The following is a 25,529-nucleotide window of genomic DNA, read 5'->3' as shown; positions in this document are numbered from 1 at the left end:
ATCGGTTCTAAGAGGCGAAGCAATACGCCGCTGGTACTGAAATATTTCGGAGCGCAAATAAAGTTCGATTTTTTGGCTAAATGAAGCGAAAATGTACATTTATATCATCACGGACGTTAGTTTAATAGCGTTTAACGATGGATCAGTCGTACAGAATGTGAAAATAAGATTGTTAAAATTTTCGACTAATCGGTTCTAAGAGGCGAAGCAATACGCCGCAGGGACTGAAATATTTCGGAGCGCAAATAAAGTTCGATTTTTTGGCTAAATGAAGCGAAAATGTACATTTATATCATCACAGGCGTTAGTTTAATAGCGTTTAACGATGGATCAGTAGTACAGAATGTAAAAATAAGATTGTTAAAATTTTCGACTAATCGGTTCTAAGAGGCGAAGCAATACGCCACTGAAATATTTCGGAGCGCAAATAAAGTTCGATTTTTTGGCTAAATGAAGCGAAAATGTACATTTATATCATCACGGACGTTAGTTTAATAGCGTTTAACGATGGATCAGTCGTACAGAATGTAAAATTAAGATTGTTAAAAATTTCGACTAATCGGTTCTAAGAGGCGAAGCAATACGCCGCTGGGAATTTGAAATATTTCGGAGCGCAAATAAAGTTCGATTTTTTGGCTAAATGAAGCGAAAATGTACATTTATATCATCACGGACGTTAGTTTAATAGCGTTTAACGATGGATCAGTCGTACAGAATGTGAAAATAAGATTGTTAAAATTTTCGACTAATCGGTTCTAAGAGGCGAAGCAATACGCCGCCAGGACTGAAATATTTCGGAGCGCAAATAAAGTTCGATTTTTTGGCTAAATGGAGCGAAAATGTACATTTATATCATCACGGACGTTAGTTTAATAGCGTTTAACGATGGATCAGTCGTACAGAATGTAAAAATAAGATTGTAAAATTTTCGACTAATCGGTTCTAAGAGGCGAAGCAATACGCCGCCAGGACTGAAATATTTCGGAGCGCAAATAAAGTTCGATTTTTTGGCTAAATGAAGCGAAAATGTACATTTATATCATCACGGACGTTAGTTTAATAGCGTTTAACGATGGATCAGTCGTACAGAATGTGAAAATAAGATTGTTAAAATTTTCGACTAATCGGTTCTAAGAGGCGAAGCAATACGCCGCTGATACTTTCAAATATTTCGGAGCGCAAATAAAGTTCGATTTTTTGGCTAAATGAAGCGAAAATGTACATTTATATCATCACGGACGTTAGTTTAATAGCGTTTAACGATGGATCAGTCGTACAGAATGTGAAAATAAGATTGTTAAAATTTTCGACTAATCGGTTCTAAGAGGCGAAGCAATACGCCGCCAGGACTGAAATATTTCGGAGCGCAAATAAAGTTCGATTTTTTGGCTAAATGAAGCGAAAATGTACATTTATATCATCACGGACGTTAGTTTAATAGCGTTTAACGATGGATCAGTCGTACAGAATGTAAAAATAAGATTGTTAAAATTTTCGACTAATCGGTTCTAAGAGGCGAAGCAATACGCCGCAGGGACTGAAATATTTCGGAGCGCAAATAAAGTTCGATTTTTTGGCTAAATGAAGCGAAAATGTACATTTATATCATCACGGACGTTAGTTTAATAGCGTTTAACGATGGATCAGTCGTACAGAATGTGAAAATAAGATTGTTAAAATTTTCGACTAATCGGTTCTAAGAGGCGAAGCAATACGCCGCCAGGACTGAAATATTTCGGAGCGCAAATAAAGTTCGATTTTTTGGCTAAATGAAGCGAAAATGTACATTTATATCATCACGGACGTTAGTTTAATAGCGTTTAACGATGGATCAGTAGTACAGAATGTAAACATAAGATTGTTAAAATTTTCGACTAATCGGTTCTAAGAGGCGAAGCAATACGCCGCCAGGACTGAAATATTTCGGAGCGCAAATAAAGTTCGATTTTTTGGCTAAATGAAGCGAAAATGTACATTTATATCATCACGGGCGTTAGTTTAATAGCGTTTAACGATGGATCAGTCGTACAGAATGTAAAAATAAGATTGTTAAAATTTCGACTAATCGGTTCTAAGAGGCGAAGCAATACGCCGCCAGGACTGAAATATTTCGGAGCGCAAATAAAGTTCGATTTTTTGGCTAAATGAAGCGAAAATGTACATTTATATCATCACGGACGTTAGTTTAATAGCGTTTAACGATGGATCAGTAGTACAGAATGTAAAATTAAGATTGTTAAAATTTTCGACTAATCGGTTCTAAGAGGCGAAGCAATACGCCGCCATGACTGAAATATTTCGGAGCGCAAATAAAGTTCGATTTTTTGGCTAAATGAAGCGAAAATGTACATTTATATCATCACGGACGTTAGTTTAATAGCGTTTAACGATGGATCAGTCGTACAGAATGTGAAAATAAGATTGTTAAAATTTTCGACTAATCGGTTCTAAGAGGCGAAGCAATACGCCGCATGGACTGAAATATTTCGGAGCGCAAATAAAGTTCGATTTTTTGGCTAAATGAAGCGAAAATGTACATTTATATCATCACGGACGTTAGTTTAATAGCGTTTAACGATGGATCAGTCGTACAGAATGTAAAAGTAAGATTTTTAAAATTTCGACTAATCGGTTCTAAGAGGCGAAGCAATACGCCGCTGGGACTGAAATATTTCGGAGCGCAAATAAAGTTCGATTTTTTGGCTAAATGAAGCGAAAATGTACATTTATATCATCACGGACGTTAGTTTAATAGCGTTTAACGATGGATCAGTAGTACAGAATGTAAAATTAAGATTGTTAAAATTTTCGACTAATCGGTTCTAAGAGGCGAAGCAATACGCCGCTGGTAATTTGAAATATTTCGGAGCGCAAATAAAGTTCGATTTTTTGGCTAAATGAAGCGAAAATGTACATTTATATCATCACATGCGTTAGTTTAATAGCGTTTAACGATGGATCAGTCGTACAGAATGTGAAAATAAGATTGTTAAAATTTTCGACTAATCGGTTCTAAGAGGCGAAGCAATACGCCGCCAGGACTGAAATATTTCGGAGCGCAAATAAAGTTCGATTTTTTGGCTAAATGAGGCGAAAATGTACATTTATATCATCACGGACGTTAGTTTAATAGCGTTTAACGATGGATCAGTAGTACAGAATGTAAGAATCAGATTGTTAAAATTTTCGACTAATCGGTTCTAAGAGGCGAAGCAATACGCCGCCAGGACTGAAATATTTCGGAGCGCAAATAAAGTTCGATTTTTTGGCTAAATGAAGCGAAAATGTACATTTATATCATCACGGACGTTAGTTTAATAGCGTTTAACGATGGATCAGTCGTACAGAATGTAAAAGTAAAATTGTTAAAATTTTCGACTAATCGGTTCTAAGAGGCGAAGCAATACGCCGCTAGGACTGAAATATTTCGGAGCGCAAATAAAGTTCGATTTTTTGGCTAAATGAAGCGAAAATGTACATTTATATCATCACGGGCGTTAGTTTAATAGCGTTTAACGATGGATCAGTCGTACAGAATGTGAAAATAAGATTGTTAAAATTTTCGACTAATCGGTTCTAAGAGGCGAAGCAATACGCCGCCAGGACTGAAATATTTCGGAGCGCAAATAAAGTTCGATTTTTTGGCTAAATGAAGCGAAAATGTACATTTATATCATCACGGACGTTAGTTTAATAGCGTTTAACGATGGATCAGTCGTACAGAATGTGAAAATAAGATTGTTAAAATTTTCGACTAATCGGTTCTAAGAGGCGAAGCAATACGCCGCCAGGACTGAAATATTTCGGAGCGCAAATAAAGTTCGATTTTTTGGCTAAATGAAGCGAAAATGTACATTTATATCATCACAGGCGTTAGTTTAATAGCGTTTAACGATGGATCAGTCGTACAGAATGTGAAAATAAGATTGTTAAAATTTTCGACTAATCGGTTCTAAGAGGCGAAGCAATACGCCGCTGGGACTGAAATATTTCGGAGCGCAAATAAAGTTCGATTTTTTGGCTAAATGAAGCGAAAATGTACATTTATATCATCACGGGCGTTAGTTTAATAGCGTTTAACGATGGATCAGTCGTACAGAATGTGAAAATAAGATTGTTAAAATTTTCGACTAATCGGTTCTAAGAGGCGAAGCAATACGCCGCTGGTAATTTGAAATATTTCGGAGCGCAAATAAAGTTCGATTTTTTGGCTAAATGAAGCGAAAATGTACATTTATATCATCACGGGCGTTAGTTTAATAGCGTTTAACGATGGATCAGTCGTACAGAATGTGAAAATAAGATTGTTAAAATTTTCGACTAATCGGTTCTAAGAGGCGAAGCAATACGCCGCCAGGACGTTGAAATATTTCGGAGCGCAAATAAAGTTCGATTTTTTGGCTAAATGGAGCGAAAATGTACATTTATATCATCACAGGCGTTAGTTTAATAGCGTTTAACGATGGATCAGTAGTACAGAATGTAAAAATAAGATTGTTAAAATTTTCGACTAATCGGTTCTAAGAGGCGAAGCAATACGCCGCCAGGACTGAAATATTTCGGAGCGCAAATAAAGTTCGATTTTTTGGCTAAATGAAGCGAAAATGTACATTTATATCATCACGGACGTTAGTTTAATAGCGTTTAACGATGGATCAGTCGTACAGAATGTGAAAATAAGATTGTTAAAATTTTCGACTAATCGGTTCTAAGAGGCGAAGCAATACGCCGCTGGGACTGAAATATTTCGGAGCGCAAATAAAGTTCGATTTTTTGGCTAAATGAAGCGAAAATGTACATTTATATCATCACGGACGTTAGTTTAATAGCGTTTAACGATGGATCAGTAGTACAGAATGTAAAAATAAGATTGTTAAAATTTTCGACTAATCGGTTCTAAGAGGCGAAGCAATACGCCGCCAGGACTGAAATATTTCGGAGCGCAAATAAAGTTCGATTTTTTGGCTAAATGAAGCGAAAATGTACATTTATATCATCACGGACGTTAGTTTAATAGCGTTTAACGATGGATCAGTCGTACAGAATGTAAAAATAAGATTGTTAAAATTTTCGACTAATCGGTTCTAAGAGGCGAAGCAATACGCCGCCAGGACTGAAATATTTCGGAGCGCAAATAAAGTTCGATTTTTGGCTAAATGAAGCGAAAATGTACATTTATATCATCACGGGCGTTAGTTTAATAGCGTTTAACGATGGATCAGTCGTACAGAATGTGAAAATAAGATTGTTAAAATTTTCGACTAATCGGTTCTAAGAGGCGAAGCAATACGCCGCTGCAGGACTGAAATATTTCGGAGCGCAAATAAAGTTCGATTTTTTGGCTAAATGAAGCGAAAATGTACATTTATATCATCACGGACGTTAGTTTAATAGCGTTTAACGATGGATCAGTCGTACAGAATGTAAAAATAAGATTGTTAAAATTTTCGACTAATCGGTTCTAAGAGGCGAAGCAATACGCCGCTGGTAATTTGAAATATTTCGGAGCGCAAATAAAGTTCGATTTTTTGGCTAAATGAAGCGAAAATGTACATTTATATCATCACGGACGTTAGTTTAATAGCGTTTAACGATGGATCAGTCGTACAGAATGTGAAAATAAGATTGTTAAAATTTTCGACTAATCGGTTCTAAGAGGCGAAGCAATACGCCGCTGGTAATTTGAAATATTTCGGAGCGCAAATAAAGTTCGATTTTTTGGCTAAATGAAGCGAAAATGTACATTTATATCATCACGGACGTTAGTTTAATAGCGTTTAACGATGGATCAGTCGTACAGAATGTGAAAATAAGATTGTTAAAATTTTCGACTAATCGGTTCTAAGAGGCGAAGCAATACGCCGCCAGGACTGAAATATTTCGGAGCGCAAATAAAGTTCGATTTTTTGGCTAAATGAAGCGAAAATGTACATTTATATCATCACGGACGTTAGTTTAATAGCGTTTAACGATGGATCAGTCGTACAGAATGTAAAAATAAGATTGTTAAAATTTTCGACTAATCGGTTCTAAGAGGCGAAGCAATACGCCGCCAGGACTGAAATATTTCGGAGCGCAAATAAAGTTCGATTTTTTGGCTAAATGAAGCGAAAATGTACATTTATATCATCACGGACGTTAGTTTAATAGCGTTTAACGATGGATCAGTCGTACAGAATGTGAAAATAAGATTGTTAAAATTTTCGACTAATCGGTTCTAAGAGGCGAAGCAATACGCCGCTGGTAATTTGAAATATTTCGGAGCGCAAATAAAGTTCGATTTTTTTGGCTAAATGGAGCGAAAATGTACATTTATATCATCACGGACGTTAGTTTAATAGCGTTTAACGATGGATCAGTCGTACAGAATGTGAAAATAAGATTGTTAAAATTTTCGACTAATCGGTTCTAAGAGGCGAAGCAATACGCCGCAGGGACTGAAATATTTCGGAGCGCAAATAAAGTTCGATTTTTTGGCTAAATGGAGCGAAAATGTACATTTATATCATCACGGGCGTTAGTTTAATAGCGTTTAACGATGGATCAGTCGTACAGAATGTAAAAATAAGATTGTTAAAATTTTCGACTAATCGGTTCTAAGAGGCGAAGCAATACGCCGCCAGGACTTTGAAATATTTCGGAGCGCAACTATAGTTCGATTTTTTGGCTAAATGAAGCGAAAATGTACATTTGTATCATCACGGACGTTAGTTTAATAGCGTTTAACGATGGATCAGTCGTACAGAATGTGAAAATAAGATTCTTAAAATTTTCGACTAATCGGTTCTAAGAGGCGAAGCAATACGCCGCCAGGACGTTGAAATATTTCGGAGCGCAACTAAAGTTCGATTTTTTGGCTAAATGAAGCGAAAATGTACATTTATATCATCACGGGCGTTAGTTTAATAGCGTTTAACGATGGATCAGTCGTACAGAATGTGAAAATAAGATTCTTAAAATTTTAGACTAATCGGTTCTAAGAGGCGAAGCAATACGCCGCTGGGACTGAAATATTTCGGAGCGCAAATAAAGTTCGATTTTTTGGCTAAATGAAGCGAAAATGTACATTTATATCATCACGGACGTTAGTTTAATAGCGTTTAACGATGGATCAGTCGTACAGAATGTAAAAATAAGATTGTTAAAATTTTCGACTAATCGGTTCTAAGAGGCGAAGCAATACGCCGCTGGTAATTTGAAATATTTCGGAGCGCAAATAAAGTTCGATTTTTTGGCTAAATGGAGCGAAAATGTACATTTATATCATCACAGGCGTTAGTTTAATAGCGTTTAACGATGGATCAGTCGTACAGAATGTGAAAATAAGATTGTTAAAATTTTCGACTAATCGGTTCTAAGAGGCGAAGCAATACGCCGCCAGGACTGAAATATTTCGGAGCGCAAATAAAGTTCGATTTTTTGGCTAAATGAAGCGAAAATGTACATTTATATCATCACGGACGTTAGTTTAATAGCGTTTAACGATGGATCAGTCGTACAGAATGTGAAAATAAGATTGTTAAAATTTTCGACTAATCGGTTCTAAGAGGCGAAGCAATACGCCGCTGGGAATTTGAAATATTTCGGAGCGCAACTAAAGTTCGATTTTTTGGCTAAATGGAGCGAAAATGTACATTTATATCATCACGGACGTTAGTTTAATAGCGTTTAACGATGGATCAGTCGTACAGAATGTAATAAAATAATTTTTAACAAAAAAAAAAATCCGACTTCAAAATGCACTAAAAAGTATAAAATAATTTCCATTTCATTTATATCTGTATTCCACAGCTATTAATACAATCTACTTAATCATTAAATAGGATACTAAATATATTTCAAAGTTTTCGGAGGCGGCGCAAAATTAAAAACTTTTCCTCTACTGGGAAGATCCTAGTTCAGGTGTCGGCAACCAGTGACAAATGACCCATTTGATAATTTCAAGTAAACAATATTCAGTGGGAATCAATATACCCATTACGAATTAACTATACTGCAGTTCACGAGTGACCGCACTTAAGTCGCGCAGCTAGTGACCTACTGAGGTCTAGGGAAATTTTTAATAGTGCGTGTGATTCCCCTTTACAGCTTGCTTCTAACTTTGCGTTCACATCATTTTTTTCCGGAAAATAATAGAATTTTCATTGCATCGTGAAACTTTACAATATCATCACCGCTTTTCAATTATCGTACGTCATATATTTCTGCCCACCATTTATATGATCGCAAGGTATAATAAGAAGCAAGCTGGAGAGGGGAATAACACACGTCATTAAAAATCTCTCTAGACCTAGTGAGCGGCACGAGTTAAGTATGGTCTCTTGTAAACTGCAGTATAGTGCATGTCCATCAGGAGTGCTGACAATTTCTCATACAATCGTTACAATTACAAATGTTTTCAACCGGACCTATAATTTTGCTCTTACGACTTATTAATTACCAAGTTTGCCATACCACAATCAAATCGTTATTGGCAGCACCGTTTGTTCGGGTATTTTTAATTTTGCGCCGCCTCCGAAAACTTTGAAATATATTTAGTATCCTATTTAATGATTAAGTAGATTGTATTAATAGCTGTGGAATACAGATATAAATGAAATGGAAATTATTTTATACTTTTTAGTGCATTTTGAAGTCGGATTTTTTTTTTTGTTAAAAATTATTTTATTTCACACTTTTTAGTGGAATTAGAGAAAGGAACAATATTTGTAGGATGCCGTAAAGTTATATTTTAATCTCAATGGTTTAGTAAGGATCAATTACTGTTAGTTAATAAAAATAAAACAGCAGAACACCGAATAACATGTTTTTTAAATCACTTTATTCAAGAAACAATAATAATATTAATAAAAAGAAAAATGAACAATGTTACCCCGCCCCCCCCTACCCCTTCCCCTTCCGCCTGTTCCCCTCCCCCCCCTACCCTGACCCCCCCGGTAACCCCGCAAGCGCCTGGACCTGCCGGCCGCCACTCCTCTTTCTGTAACGTATATAAAAAAATGAAATTATTAGATATATATGTTATTCATTAAAATATTATTATTGTAAATATTTTCCCTAATTATATTGAACAGCAGAGATGTTCTGATCAGGGCAATATTGAATTCCTCTGTACGAGGCAATAATTCATAATATAAAAAAGAATCTGTAATACATACTTCGCGGTGGCTTCGCCTCCTCGCCGATTTCCGCAGGTCGCACCTGAGGGAGGGGCTCCTCCGTCGGTCGCGGATCCTGTTGTTGCTGAGGGAGGAGCTCCTCCCTCAGTTGCTGCAACTGCTGTTGCTGTTGCTGCTGCAGCTGCTGCTGCAGCAGCTGCATCTCACGGTGATGCTGCTCCTGTTGCTGCTGCAGCAGCAGCTGTACGTCCCTGAACATTTGTTGATCTGATAGAGAAAACAAAAAGATATATATATATATATACTGCAGGCATGTTTCTGAAATATTCACAACATACATTTCGCACAGATTCTTTTACTTTTTTCATGTACTCTTTAATTGCCATTAATAGAGTTATCAAAATCATACTTACAATTGTTATCAGATTCTCCCATGGTTTTTTTTTATAAATTTACTAACTGTTATGTTCTGAAACAAAAAACATTTGTTGAGTAATGTTTGGAAAAAAAAGTAAAAATATATAAGCAACAACAGTTACATTAATATTATTAAATGACTAGAGGTAGAATGTTATCGATTACAGTGAAATATTGTTTATATTGTATAGAACGAAAGTCACACGAACGGCGACAAGACCGTGTATATCGAAACACATCTATACTTTTTAAAGTGTATCAAGATAACTAACACTCAATATGTACTTCTTGTATAGTTTTATTATTATATTCACTGAATACGAACACGGAAACTATTTTTCATTAGTGACGAAAATTTTTGATTGTTTGAATTGCGAAATATGTAATAAATAAATACAATCAACTACGTATGTTTAAACATCGACAAAAGCGATGAAAATGACAATCGAAATGTATCAGTACTCAAATAATATTTTTTTATAAATTAAAGTTGTAGAAGAAATTCTAATTAGTTTTATTTTAAAATCAAGTTGTAGAAGAAATTATAATTATATGAATGTGCGATTTCATACCAGGTTCACTGTCGACCAGTACAAATTAATAAAATTATTCGTTTGTTCCCCCATTTAACTTCGTACATTGTTTAACACCCGAACAACGGTTCTAATAGCAATAAATGTTTCCTACATTCGTATTCAGGGCACATTCAACCGATAAAAAAAGCAATATTGAATATTATTGATAATGGTAATAAAAGAAAGGAAATATCTAATCATATTTGTTAACATATTTGTATTACTTTTTTATTCATTATAATATTTGTAATAAATATTTGTTAACAATTCAAAACCTAAAGTTAAATAATGAAAATAATAATAAGTTATTCTTTGATGTAATAAAACTAGGTATTTTTTGTTGAAAGTGACTATAATAATACAGCAACTAAATGAACCGTACCACCAGCCATTAAGAAATATTAATATACATAATTAGATACAACGTAGACGGAAATGAAATATTGCACGTATCGTACTTACCACTTGATCGAATCGCTGTTCGTATGAAACTGAGCAGGAATCTGTGACTTCCAAAGGAAGAGAATTGGTGGGGCACATTCCAGGATCGCACATATTATTCTCTATGTTTACATTCCTTTCGGTATGTGCGTAGTAGTTTATATTGACCGTAAATATTCGTAAATATTCTATTTGCCAGAAATGCGCAAAAACTAAACGGCGTATAGTCAATGATAGAAATATTCATACCCTCTTAATGTTGAATAGTATTCGGCTCGAAGAATAATGTAGTAATTATAAAATTGTACACTGGGCATTAAACAATATTCATTTGAACCCCATGAAGAATTGTTGGCAATATTGTAAAGTATAATGTACTTGAAAAAAAAACCTGTAAACAAAAAAATTAGCTTCGCGAAGCAAATAGGAGAACGTGAGATATATAAAATCATAACGATATGAATATACGAATCAGTGCCAAGATGCATAAAAAGACGCGTGGAAATGTAATTGAATATTAAGTAATGCAAATTTTGATAAAATTGCAAGTATTTGTGAATATATGTTATATTAGATCCACTTAACATTGCCGTGAGCTTTGTACGTATATCGCATTGAGCTATTTTCAACTTATCGCACAATGTAACGGAAATCTACTATAACTTAGCCCATTATTGCGATCGACCTCACAATATAAACATACATAGGTACAGCCCATAGACAGATCGCGTAGTTAGTTGAAACGAAAACCTGGCAACGTTAGGTGTTCAATTGATTGATACCTACGATAATAATTAATTGAATATTTTCAAAAGTGCTGCAAAGGGAGCCGTTTCAACTTGTATTACTTTATTATATTTTTTATATAATCCAGAACCAACCGCGTCTGCTTGAAGCGACCAAAAAGTGTTTGTAAGAACAAACCAAACGCGTCTGCGTGGAGCGACCAAAAATTGTTTGTAAGAACATACCAAACGCGTCTGCGTAGAGCGACCAAAAATTGTTTGTAAGAACAAACCAAACGCGTCTGCGTGGAGCGACCAAAAATTGTTTGTAAGAACAAACCAAACGCGTCTGCGTAGAGCGACCAAAAATTGTTTGTAAGAACAAACCAAACGCGTCTGCGTAGAGCGACCAAAAATTGTTTGTAAGAACAAACCAAACGCGTCTGCGTGGAGCGACCAATAATTGTTTGTAAAAACAAAACAACCGCGTCTGCGTGGAGCGACCAATAATTATTTGTAAAAACAAAACAACCGCGTCTGCGTGGAGCGACCAATAATTGTTTGTAATAAAAACAAAACAACCGCGTCTGCGTAGAGCGACCAACAAGTGTTATTAAAAAGTGAAACAACCGCGTCTGCGTAGAGCGACCAATAATTGTGTGTAAAAACAGAACAACCGCGTCTGCGTGGAGCGACCAATAATTGTTTATAAAAACAAAACAACCGCGTCTGCGTGGAGCGACCAATAATTGTTTGTAAAAACAAAACAACCGCGTCTGCTTGGAGCAATGGGTAGACCTACAAAAAATGCATCCCGTATGAGGAAGTCTCGTGCGAACGAATGTAACGAAGTCACGCAATTACGTCTTTCTAAAGAACGTGAAAGAAACGCAAAGACACGGCGTGAAGAAACTATCGACGATCGCCGTTCGCGATTGTCTGTAAAACGAAAATACGCTAGTTCGAAAGTATCGCGCGAAACGATTGACGAAAGAGAACGTCGACTAAGCAGAATTTATAATCGTTTAAAAAACGAATCTGCGGAGGAACGATCACGTCGTATCGAATTAATCCGCAGGCGTTTAAAAAATGAATCTGCGGAGGAACGATCACGTCGTATCGAATTAATCCGCAGGCGTTTAAAAAATGAATCTGCGGAGGAACGATCACGTCGTATCGAATTAATCCGCAGGCGTTTAAAAAATGAATCTGCGGAGGAACGATCACGTCGTATCGCATTAATCCGCAGGCGTTTAGCGAACGAATCTGCGGAGGAACGATCACACCGTTTCGCATTAATCCGACGGCGTTTGGCGAACGAATCTGCAGCGGAACGATCACGCCGTTTCCGATTAATCCGCAGACGTTTAGCGAACGAATCTGCCGCGGAACGATCACGCCGTTTCCGATTAATCCACAGACGTTTAGCGAACGAATCTCATGCGGAACGATTACGTCGTATCGGATTAATCCGCTACCGTTTAGCGAACGAATCCAATGAGGAACGTACGCAACGTCTAATGGTTATAAGAAATCGTATGCGAAAAGTACTACTAAGCGAACGTGTGGAATCAAGGAATACACGTTTAAGAAATATGCGTGAACTAGCTAAGAAACGGAGAAAAGAACGTCTCCTTCAGGAAGACTACTTTAAATCGGCTATTAATATTTTTGCTAATGTACCGTGTGCTGTGTGTTACAAGACTTTATATCCGCAGCAGCGTTATGCTTTACACACACAGCCTTTCTCTAGTCTAATTCCTGCAAATCTATTGGAATCAGAGAAGATAACAACATGTTCTCGTTGCCTAAATCATCTTAAAAAACATAAAGTTCCATCACAGGCATTCTGGAATAAAATGGAACTCATGCCTGTACCTATGGAGATAACAGATTTATCGGAAATCGAAAAACAAATGTTGTGCAGAATAGTACCGTTTCTTAAAATCATGAAAATTCAGAATCGCTTCAGTCAGGATTGGTGCAAAGGTCAGGTAGTCCTATTTGCCCGCGATGTGTTCGAAGTAGCCGAGCAACTTCCACTTAGATTGAACGAAACCGGCGTAATGATTGTAGTGGAAAGCCTCGAAAATTTGGAGCGACAAAAACAGTTTGAAATAGACGTTGGCAAACTTCGTGTAGCTTTACAATGGCTATTACAAAATAATGCTTTATACAAAGATGTACGACCATGTTTTTCTGATATTACCAATAATATTTCGGAAATAGCTGATGTTGTTGAAGAGCCTTGTATTGTAAGAAACAGAAAGGAAGTTGCAGAAAGAAATAAGGAATCAAACAGTAGATTTACGAATGTTCGACAGAATGTAACTATTTTACGAGGGTCGTGCCATCAAGCTAGCGATCGGTTCAGTATTGAATCTCGCGGTAAGCAATGTACTGGCATAGCTGCAGTTGCTTGTGTTGCGTTTCATTTGCTCGACCCTCGTACGTGGTGTACCAGTGATGTTGATTATGTACTTTTAGTAGGAGACAAATATTACCGTGATTGCATTGAAGCGCGAAGTAATCCTGACCCCAGAGAAGTCAATGTCGACTATTTAGCCGTTACCGAATTATTGCCACTCATATCATTCAATAACAACAGAATCAATATTAACATTGGGTATGAAATGGCTGTAAATGGTCATATTGATGTTGATAACGGTGATGAAGGATTTCCAAATTTAAAAAATGGTTTGATTAGGTTTTTTCAACAGTATATGTACGGAATTCTTACTGCAAATTATACATCAGTAGCCGTATCATGCAACAACCAGTCGGAGACCACCTACTATTGGTTGTTTGACTCCCATGCAAGAGGTCCAAAAGGATATAAAGCACCATTACGGGGCGCCTCATGCTGTTTGAAATTTACTACTATTGATGCTTTACAGGCCACATTGCGTCGTAATTTGTATGCGAAAGATGGCAACAGCAACGTATTAAATATCTATTCATTAACACCTATAACAATTCTATCCGGAAGGAATAGATCTCCACTGGTGGAAAGAATGCAAAATCTGTCAGTTGGAATCCGTCGAACAGAACCCGACGAAACACAAATTATATTCGAAACAAGCATGTTACGTTCGGTTGACGAAGGTGTTCCCAACATCGACAGTGTCGTCTCAGTCAGTAATACTAATAATAACGAAGACAATGACCCGATAGAACTGGCGAATATACATAGAAAAACAGCGCCTCCTTTGAACCTAGAGAGAGAGAGAAGGATGGAAGAACTGTGTTGGTTCTTTCTGTTCCCGGATGGAAAAAATGGATTTGGAGAGCATCGAGACATCCCAATAACACCACTGGATTACTTCCAAGCTCGTGTTCTTAGCAGTGACAAACGATTCCAGCGAACAGATTATTTGTTCTTCGCATTATCTGTGGTTGAATACTACCGCGCAAAAGCTAGCATTTCAGTATCATGTAAAATGCGTCAAGGGGAGCATACTCCACAGGGATTAGTAGATAATATACATCTCACGATGAGAAACATAAGAGGATCGGCATCATACTGGAAACGCTGCTGTTCGGAATTAATCGCCATGGTCCGAAATCTTGGACCGCCCACATGGTTTGCTACGTTCTCTTGCAATGATCTGAACTGGCCAGATATGTTGAAAGCATTACTACTAGCCGATGGTCGCCCAATTACCGAAATCGAAAACCTAACTTTTGCAGATCGACTAAAGTTGGTTCAGAGATACCCTGTAGTTATCGCAAGACAATTCACGCTGCGTGTGAACGCGTTAATGCAATATTTGAGAAACTCAGATTGCCTAGGTGACGTTGTTATCGATTTTTGGCATAGAATAGAATTTCAAAACAGGGGAAGTCCACATTTGCACATGCTTCTTTGGTGTGGAAACGTACCTGATTTCCTTACCAACGAGGGCCGCCACGTTATTGAGAAAGTTGTATCTTGTTCATTGGAGGCTGAAAATCAAGGTATGAGGGACATAGTACAAAAAGTCCAAATTCATAAACATTCTGCTACATGTTACAAAGATCGTAATAATCGTTGTTGTCGTTTCGGATTCCCCAGACCTATAAGTGAAAGAACGATGTGCTTAGGTCCAGATGACACACTTGCGAACAATGGACGTTTCTGCGTACTTAAGAGAACAGGAAATGAAACTATGGTGAACAATTACAACCCAACTCTTTTAAAGCTGTGGGAAGCAAACATGGATATTCAACCGTGCGGAAATGTCACAGCTGTCGCATATTATATCGCTAAATACGCAAGTAAATGCGAGCCGCAGGACACAGGAAATATTATTAAAGAAGCCATTTTACGCGCGAAACGCCGGAGCGGCACCGTCCGCGATCAACTATTTTTGGTATCTATGGCAATTCTATCTCAACGTATGGTTTGTGCGGCAGAATGTGCATATCGGTTATGCCATCTGCCCCTTAAAATGAGCTCGAGAAAAGCTGTATTTATAAACAGCTGTCGGCCTGAACAGAGATATAGAATTCTCCGATTCGAAGAAAATGAAACATCATTTTTCAATAACATATTCGATCGTTACGTAAAGAGACCAGACAATCTAGAGGATTTAAGCCTAGCTGAATTTGCTGTCCGATATGAAACAGTTTCAAGTGGATTGTGGACAGAAGAGGATGGAGACGCAGAACTTAGAAATGACGATGAAGAAATATCGAGGTCGAGGTTTATAAAATTAAAGGACAATACCCGAATGCGAATAAGAAAAAAACCAGCTGTACTTCGCCACCGATATTATACCTTAAACAGTGATAGAGAAGGATATTTCTATAACTTAATAGTGTGTCACATTCCATTTCGTGACGAAAGTACACTTATGACCGAAAACGAATCCTCGGAACAATGTTTTCTTCGACGACAACGCGAGTTGAAACCTATGTTCGGTAACGCATCCGTCGAACAATTTACTCACGCTGAGCAAATCATTGAAGCGGCGCTCGCCCAGGCTGTTGCTTTGAATGTTGTACACGAAGATGAAACTAATAATGAACATTTAGGAGAACCAGTCAGAATTCATGCCGACGAAACCGTTTATTATGATCAAGGTGATTTATATGAAGATCAACAGCAAGAAGAAACACGTGCAATGCCCGCAGACGTATTCCTTAATAGCATTCGAAGTCTAAATATTCAACAGAAAGACTTATTGAAATCAGTTTCCGAAGTAATTGAGAAAGATATTAAACAAAATGATGATGATGAAAATACCGAACAAATGTTGCTGTTTATTACCGGAGGAGCTGGTAGCGGTAAGTCGTTTATTTTAAAATTACTTGTTGAACATGTTAAACGCTGCTATAATCCTACAATTGATACGATGATAAAACCATCTTTCATTGAAGTAGCTTCTTTGACTGGCGTCGCCGCCCGTCAAATATTCGGAAAAACTTTGCATTCCTTGTTCTCGTTACCTATTGAAAAAGGTACTGCAATGACCTATCGACGACTAACAGGACAAAGGCTCGAACAGGAGAGACGAAAGTGGCGTCATACAAAGTGGTTGATTATCGACGAGATATCAATGGTGTCCTATGAGAATTTGCGAATAATTCATTTAAGATTGCAAGAATTCAAAACAAATGATAAACTATTTGGTGGCGTAAATGTTCTTCTCTTTGGCGATATCATGCAGTTGCCACCAGTAAAAGGACACTGGTGTTTTGTACAGCCACATTGGTGTACTGCAGAAATTAATTTATGGCACCAATTTTCATTCTGCGAACTGACCATTAATATGCGACAAAGAGATGACGTTGAATTTATCGATTTATTGAATAACCTTCGGTTTGGAGAAGTGACAACTTCTCAACTGGAAATACTATGCGAACGAAGAAGAATTCCCCTAACCGGAGAGTTCGAGGATGGTGCAGCAGTAAGAATATTCCCAACGATAAAATTAGTGGATGAATATAATTCAAAAATGACTGATGAATTAGCAAAATCACATCGAATGTACATCATTGATTCAATAGACGAGTCCCGTGAGGCAGCTACATATGGAAAAAGGCCGCCAGCAAATGTCATACCTGCAAATGTAAATAATTGTGGCGGACTATTACATACAATAACGTTAACTGAAGGATCTCGAATCATGCTGCGACGAAATATATCAATTTCTGATGGTTTGATAAACGGCGCAATGGGAATAGTAAAGAAATTTACATGGCCGGCACTTCGAAGAGATCAACTGGAACAGGGAGAGTTGCCAGACTCAGTACTTATAAAATTTGACGATGAGTCGATTGGAAATAGATTCAAAGATACCGACGGTTACATTCCAATATCTCCAGTTGTAGCAACGTTTCAAGCGACGAAAGGTTATGGAGACGTCGAGCGCAGAATGTTACCACTTATTCTAAGTTGGGCAGTAACGGTGCACAAATTACAAGGGACTACATTAAACAAAGCAGTAATTGATCTTGGGAAAAAGAATTTTGCAAAAGGCCAAATTTACGTTGCACTTAGTCGTGTTAAAAGCTTGGGTGGTCTAGTTTTATCTGATTTAGCACCAAACAAAGTCCTTGTTAAACCTCATGATGAGAGAGCACTCGCAGAAATGCAAAGATTACGACAGTTACTTTTGCAAAGAAAAAGTCCAAATCGGCTGCCACCTTCCGATACGTGAAGAAGAAAGCCAAGCCATTTTATTATTTTTTTTTATTTATTATTATATTTATTAGCAACCAATTGCAATAAAAACCGTTCGGAATGAAAAAATGCAAAATGTTTTTATAACGGGACCAATCGGAAGACATATCCTACAAGACGCAAAAGATTTCATTCCGATTGGTCCATCCGTCTCGGAGTAATCAGCGAACGTACTTTTAGAAAAAAAAATCGATAGGAATAAAAAAATGCAAAATATTTTTTTAACGGGACCAATGGGGAATTGTACTGTACAAGATGCAAAAAGTTTCATTCCGATTGGTCCATCCGCCTCGGAGTAATCGGTGAACATAAACTGCACGTACATGAAATAGCACGTTTTTTTGCAATAAAAAGCGTTCGGAATGAAAAAATGCAAAATGTTTTTTCAACGGGACCAATCGGAAGACATATCCTACAAGATGCAAAAGGTTTCGTTCCGATTGGTCCATCCGTCTCGGCGTAATCGGTGAACAAAGCCAGAAAAAAAAAAAAAAAAAAAAAAAAAAAAATATACTCATCGAATTGAGTATCCTCCTCCTTTTCGAAGTCGGATAAAAATAAGATTGTTAAAATTTTCGACTAATCGGTTCTAAGAGGCGAAGCAATACGCCGCTGGGACTGAAATATTTCGGAGCGCAAATAAAGTTCGATTTTTTGGCTAAATGGAGCGAAAATGTACATTTATATCATCACAGGCGTTAGTTTAATAGCGTTTAACGATGGATCAGTAGTACAGAATGTGAAAATAAGATTGTTAAAATTTTCGACTAATCGGTTCTAAGAGGCGAAGCAATACGCCGCCAGGACTGAAATATTTCGGAGCGCAAATAAAGTTCGATTTTTTGGCTAAATGAAGCGAAAATGTACATTTATATCATCACGGACGTTAGTTTAATAGCGTTTAACGATGGATCAGTAGTACAGAATGTGAAAATAAGATTGTTAAAATTTTCGACTAATCGGTTCTAAGAGGCGAAGCAATACGCCGCTGGTAATTTGAAATATTTCGGAGCGCAAATAAAGTTCGATTTTTTGGCTAAATGAAGCGAAAATGTACATTTATATCATCACAGGCGTTAGTTTAATAGCGTTTAACGATGGATCAGTCGTACAGAATGTAAAAATAAGATTGTTAAAAATTTCGACTAATCGGTTCTAAGAGGCAAAGCAATACGCCGCTGGGACTGAAATATTTCGGAGCGCAAATAAAGTTCGATTTTTTGGCTAAATGGAGCGAAAATGTACATTTATATCATCACAGGCGTTAGTTTAATAGCGATTAACGATGGATCAGTAGTACAGAATGTAAAAATAAGATTGTTAAAATTTTCGACTAATCGGTTCTAAGAGGCGAAGCAATACGCTGCTGATACTTTCAAATATTTCGGAGCGCAAATAAAGTTCGATTTTTTGGCTAAATGAAGCGAAAATGTACATTTATATCATCACGGGCGTTAGTTTAATAGCGTTTAACGATGGATCAGTCGTACAGAATGTGAAAATAAGATTGTTAAAATTTTCGACTAATCGGTTCTAAGAGGCGAAGCAATACGCCGCCAGGACTGAAATATTTCGGAGCGCAAATAAAGTTCGATTTTTTGGCTAAATGAAGCGAAAATGTACATTTATATCATCACGGACGTTAGTTTAATAGCGTTTAACGATGGATCAGTAGTACAGAATGTAAAAAAAGATTGTTAAAATTTTCGACTAATCGGTTCTAAGAGGCGAAGCAATACGCCGCCAGGACTGAAATATTTCGGAGCGCAAATAAAGTTCGATTTTTTGGCTAAATGGAGCGAAAATGTACATTTATATCATCACAGGCGTTAGTTTAATAGCGATTGCCCGATGGATCAGTAGTACAGAATGTGAAAATAAGATTGTTAAAATTTTCGACTAATCGGTTCTAAGAGGCGAAGCAATACGCCGCCAGGACTGAAATATTTCGGAGCGCAAATAAAGTTCGATTTTTTGGCTAAATGAAGCGAAAATGTACATTTATATCATCACGGACGTTAGTTTAATAGCGTTTAACGATGGATCAGTCGTACAGAATGTAAAATTAAGATTGTTAAAATTTTCGACTAATCGGTTCTAAGAGGCGAAGCAATACGCCGCTGGTAATTTGAAATATTTCGGAGCGCAAATAAAGTTCGATTTTTTGGCTAAATGGAGCGAAAATGTACATTTATATCATCACGGACGTTAGTTTAATAGCGTTTAACGATGGTTCAGTCGTACAGAATGTAAAAATAAGATTGTTAAAATTTTCGACTAATCGGTTCTAAGAGGCGAAGCAATACGCCGCTGGTAATTTGAAATATTTCGGAGCGCAAATAAAGTTCGATTTTTTGGCTAAATGAAGCGAAAATGTACATTTATATCATCACGGGCGTTAGTTTAATAGCGTTTAACGATGGATCAGTCGTACAGAATGTGAAAATAAGATTGTTAAAATTTTCGACTAATCGGTTCTAAGAGGCGAAGCAATACGCCGCTGGGAATTTGAAATATTTCGGAGCGCAACTAAAGTTCGATTTTTTGGCTAAATGAAGCGAAAATGTACATTTATATCATCACGGACGTTAGTTTAATAGCGTTTAACGATGGATCAGTAGTACAGAATGTGAAAATAAGATTGTTAAAATTTTCGACTAATCGGTTCTAAGAGGCGAAGCAATACGCCGCCAGGACTGAAATATTTCGGAGCGCAAATAAAGTTCGATTTTTTGGCTAAATGAAGCGAAAATGTACATTTGTATCATCACAGGCGTTAGTTTAATAGAGTTTAACGATGGATCAGTAGTACAGAATGTGAAAATAAGATTGTTAAAATTTTCGACTAATCGGTTCTAAGAGGCGAAGCAATACGCCGCCAGGACTGAAATATTTCGGAGCGCAAATAAAGTTCGATTTTTTGGCTAAATGGAGCGAAAATGTACATTTATATCATCACGGACGTTAGTTTAATAGCGTTTAACGATGGATCAGTAGTACAGAATGTAAAAATAAGATTGTTAAAATTTTCGACTAATCGGTTCTAAGAGGCGAAGCAATACGCCGCCAGGACTTTGAAATATTTCGGAGCGCAAATAAAGTTCGATTTTTTGGCTAAATGGAGCGAAAATGTACATTTATATCATCACGGACGTTAGTTTAATAGCGTTTAACGATGGATCAGTCGTACAGAATGTAAACATAAGATTGTTAAAATTTTCGACTAATCGGTTCTAAGAGGCGAAGCAATACGCCGCCAGGACTGAAATATTTCGGAGCGCAAATAAAGTTCGATTTTTTGGCTAAATGAAGCGAAAATGTACATTTATATCATCACGGACGTTAGTTTAATAGCGATTAACGATGGATCAGTCGTACAGAATGTGAAAATAAGATTGTTAAAATTTTCGACTAATCGGTTCTAAGAGGCGAAGCAATACGCCGCTGGTAATTTGAAATATTTCGGAGCGCAAATAAAGTTCGATTTTTTGGCTAAATGGAACGAAAATGTACATTTATATCATCACGGACGTTAGTTTAATAGCGTTTAACGATGGATCAGTCGTACAGAATGTGAAAATAAGATTGTTAAAATTTTCGACTAATCGGTTCTAAGAGGCGAAGCAATACGCCGCCAGGATTGAAATATTTCGGAGCGCAAATAAAGTTCGATTTTTTGGCTAAATGAAGCGAAAATGTACATTTATATCATCACGGACGTTAGTTTAATAGCGTTTAACGATGGATCAGTCGTACAGAATGTAAAAATAAGATTGTTAAAATTTTCGACTAATCGGTTCTAAGAGGCGAAGCAATACGCCGCCAGGACTGAAATATTTCGGAGCGCAAATAAAGTTCGATTTTTTGGCTAAATGAAGCGAAAATGTACATTTATATCATCACGGACGTTAGTTTAATAGCGTTTAACGATGGATCAGTAGTACAGAATGTGAAAATAAGATTGTTAAAATTTTCGACTAATCGGTTCTAAGAGGCGAAGCAATACGCCGCTGGGACTGAAATATTTCGGAGCGCAAATAAAGTTCGATTTTTTGGCTAAATGAAGCGAAAATGTACATTTATATCATCACAGGCGTTAGTTTAATAGCGTTTAACGATGGATCAGTCGTACAGAATGTGAAAATAAGATTGTTAAAATTTTCGACTAATCGGTTCTAAGAGGCGAAGCAATACGCCGCCAGGACTGAAATATTTCGGAGCGCAAATAAAGTTCGATTTTTTGGCTAAATGAAGCGAAAATGTACATTTATATCATCACGGACGTTAGTTTAATAACATTTAACGATGGTTCAGTCGTACAGAATGTAAAAATAAGATTGTTAAAATTTTCGACTAATCGGTTCTAAGAGGCGAAGCAATACGCCGCCAGGACTGAAATATTTCGGAGCGCAAATAAAGTTCGATTTTTTGGCTAAATGAAGCGAAAATGTACATTTATATCATCACGGACGTTAGTTTAATAGCGTTTAACGATGGATCAGTCGTACAGAATGTAAAAGTAAGATTGTTAAAATTTTCGACTAATCGGTTCTAAGAGGCGAAGCAATACGCCGCCAGGACGTTGAAATATTTCGGAGCGCAAATAAAGTTCGATTTTTTGGCTAAATGGAGCGAAAATGTACATTTATATCATCACAGGCGTTAGTTTAATAGCGATTAACGATGGATCAGTAGTACAGAATGTGAAAATAAGATTGTTAAAATTTTCGACTAATCGGTTCTAAGAGGCGAAGCAATACGCCGCTGGTAATTTGAAATATTTCGGAGCGCAAATAAAGTTCGATTTTTTGGCTAAATGAAGCGAAAATGTACATTTATATCATCACGGCGTTAGTTTAATAGCGTTTAACGATGGATCAGTCGTACAGAATGTGAAAATAAGATTGTTAAAATTTTCGACTAATCGGTTCTAAGAGGCGAAGCAATACGCCGCCAGGACGTTGAAATATTTCGGAGCGCAAATAAAGTTCGATTTTTTGGCTAAATGAAGCGAAAATGTACATTTATATCATCACGGACGTTAGTTTAATAGCGTTTAACGATGGATCAGTCGTACAGAATGTAAAAATAAGATTGTTAAAATTTTCGACTAATCGGTTCTAAGAGGCGAAGCAATACGCCGCCAGGACTGAAATATTTCGGAGCGCAAATAAAGTTCGATTTTTTGGCTAAATGAGCGAAAATGTACATTTATATCATCACGGACGTTAGTTTAATAGCGTTTAACGATGGATCAGTCGTACAGAATGTAAAAATAAGATTGTTAAAATTTTCGACTAATCGGTTCTAAGAGGCGAAGCAATACGCCGCTGGTAATTTGAAATATTTCGGAGCGCAAATAAAGTTCGATTTTTTGGCTAAATGGAGCGAAAATGTACATTTATATCATCACAGGCGTTAGTTTAATAGCGTTTAACGATGGATCAGTCGTACAGAATGTGAAAATAAGATTGTTAAAATTTTCGACTAATCGGTTCTAAGAGGCGAAGCAATACGCCGCCAGGACTGAAATATTTCGGAGCGCAAATAAAGTTCGATTTTTTGGCTAAATGAAGCGAAAATGTACATTTATATCATCACGGACGTTAGTTTAATAGCGTTAACGATGGATCAGTAGTACAGAATGTAAAAATAAGATTGTTAAAATTTTCGACTAATCGGTTCTAAGAGGCGAAGCAATACGCCGCCAGGACTGAAATATTTCGGAGCGCAAATAAAGTTCGATTTTTTGGCTAAATGGAGCGAAAATGTACATTTATATCATCACGGACGTTAGTTTAATAGCGTTTAACGATGGATCAGTCGTACAGAATGTGAAAATAAGATTGTTAAAATTTTCGACTAATCGGTTCTAAGAGGCGAAGCAATACGCCGCCAGGACTGAAATATTTCGGAGCGCAAATAAAGTTCGATTTTTTGGCTAAATGAAGCGAAAATGTACATTTATATCATCACGGACGTTAGTTTAATAGCGTTTAACGATGGATCAGTCGTACAGAATGTAAAATAAGATTGTTAAAATTTTCGACTAATCGGTTCTAAGAGGCGAAGCAATACGCCGCCAGGACGTTGAAATATTTCGGAGCGCAAATAAAGTTCGATTTTTTGGCTAAATGGAGCGAAAATGTACATTTATATCATCACGGACGTTAGTTTAATAGCGTTTAACGATGGATCAGTCGTACAGAATGTAAAAATAAGATTGTTAAAATTTTCGACTAATCGGTTCTAAGAGGCGAAGCAATACGCCGCTGGTAATTTGAAATATTTCGGAGCGCAAATAAAGTTCGATTTTTTGGCTAAATGAAGCGAAAATGTACATTTATATCATCACAGGACGTTAGTTTAATAGCGTTTAACGATGGATCAGTCGTACAGAATGTAAAAATAAGATTGTTAAAATTTTCGACTAATCGGTTCTAAGAGGCGAAGCAATACGCCGCTGGTAATTTGAAATATTTCGGAGCGCAAATAAAGTTCGATTTTTTGGCTAAATGGAACGAAAATGTACATTTATATCATCACGGACGTTAGTTTAATAGCGTTTAACGATGGATCAGTCGTACAGAATGTAAAAATAAGATTGTTAAAATTTTCGACTAATCGGTTCTAAGAGGCGAAGCAATACGCCGCCAGGACTGAAATATTTCGGAGCGCAAATAAAGTTCGATTTTTTGGCTAAATGAAGCGAAAATGTACATTTATATCATCACGGGCGTTAGTTTAATAGCGTTTAACGATGGATCAGTCGTACAGAATGTGAAAATAAGATTGTTAAAATTTTCGACTAATCGGTTCTAAGAGGCGAAGCAATACGCCGCTGGACTGAAATATTTCGGAGCGCAAATAAAGTTCGATTTTTTGGCTAAATGAAGCGAAAATGTACATTTATATCACCACATTGTTAGTTTAATAGCGTTTAACGATGGATCAGTCGTACAGAATGTGAAAATAAGATTGTTAAAATTTTCGACTAATCGGTTCTAAGAGGCGAAGCAATACGCCGCCAGGACTGAAATATTTCGGAGCGCAAATAAAGTTCGATTTTTTGGCTAAATGAAGCGAAAATGTACATTTATATCATCACGGACGTTAGTTTAATAGCGTTTAACGATGGATCAGTCGTACAGAATGTAAAAATAAGATTGTTAAAATTTTCGACTAATCGGTTCTAAGAGGCGAAGCAATACGCCGCCAGGACTGAAATATTTCGGAGCGCAAATAAAGTTCGATTTTTTGGCTAAATGAAGCGAAAATGTACATTTATATCATCACGGACGTTAGTTTAATAGCGTTTAACGATGGATCAGTAGTACAGAATGTAAATATAAGATTGTTAAAATTTTCGACTAATCGGTTCTAAGAGGCGAAGCAATACGCCGCCAGGACTGAAATATTTCGGAGCGCAAATAAAGTTCGATTTTTTGGCTAAATGAAGCGAAAATGTACATTTATATCATCACGGGCGTTAGTTTAATAGCGTTTAACGATGGATCAGTCGTACAGAATGTGAAAATAAGATTGTTAAAATTTTCGACTAATCGGTTCTAAGAGGCGAAGCAAT

General features: G+C 36.9%; 1 protein-coding gene across 1 annotated transcript; it reads right to left on the bottom strand.

The window, feature by feature from the left end:
* Positions 1-8,745: 8,745 nt before the first annotated feature.
* LOC123989101 (serine/threonine-protein kinase CBK1-like) lies at positions 8,746-11,013 on the bottom strand. The gene is made up of 5 exons (XM_046289796.1): positions 10,574-11,013; positions 9,533-9,588; positions 9,159-9,386; positions 8,924-8,980; positions 8,746-8,762 (listed from the first exon to the last, which is right to left on the bottom strand). The coding sequence occupies exons 2-5, from the start codon at positions 9,552-9,554 to the stop codon at positions 8,746-8,748; spliced, it is 324 nt and encodes a 107-aa protein (XP_046145752.1). The 5' UTR covers positions 9,555-9,588; positions 10,574-11,013.
* Between the last annotated feature and the right edge of the window lie 14,516 nt (positions 11,014-25,529).

The sequence above is a fragment of the Osmia bicornis genome, unplaced genomic scaffold (assembly GCF_907164935.1).
Source record: "Osmia bicornis bicornis unplaced genomic scaffold, iOsmBic2.1, whole genome shotgun sequence".
Taxonomy (NCBI): Eukaryota; Metazoa; Arthropoda; class Insecta; order Hymenoptera; family Megachilidae; genus Osmia; species Osmia bicornis.
The sequence above is the reverse complement of the archived record's forward strand: the minus strand, read 5'-3'. Positions and strand labels throughout refer to the sequence as shown.

Bases quoted from the DNA above. Each gene is read 5' to 3' on its own strand.
- LOC123989101 (XM_046289796.1), bottom strand. From the start codon at position 9,554: ATGGGAGAATCTGATAACAATT. The intron at 9,387-9,532 runs GTAAGTATGATT...TTTCTCTATCAG, and splicing joins GGGAGAATCTGATAACAATT to ATCAACAAATGTTCAGGGAC. The intron at 8,981-9,158 runs GTATGTATTACA...TATACGTTACAG, and splicing joins GGAGGCGAAGCCACCGCGAA to AAAGAGGAGTGGCGGCCGGC.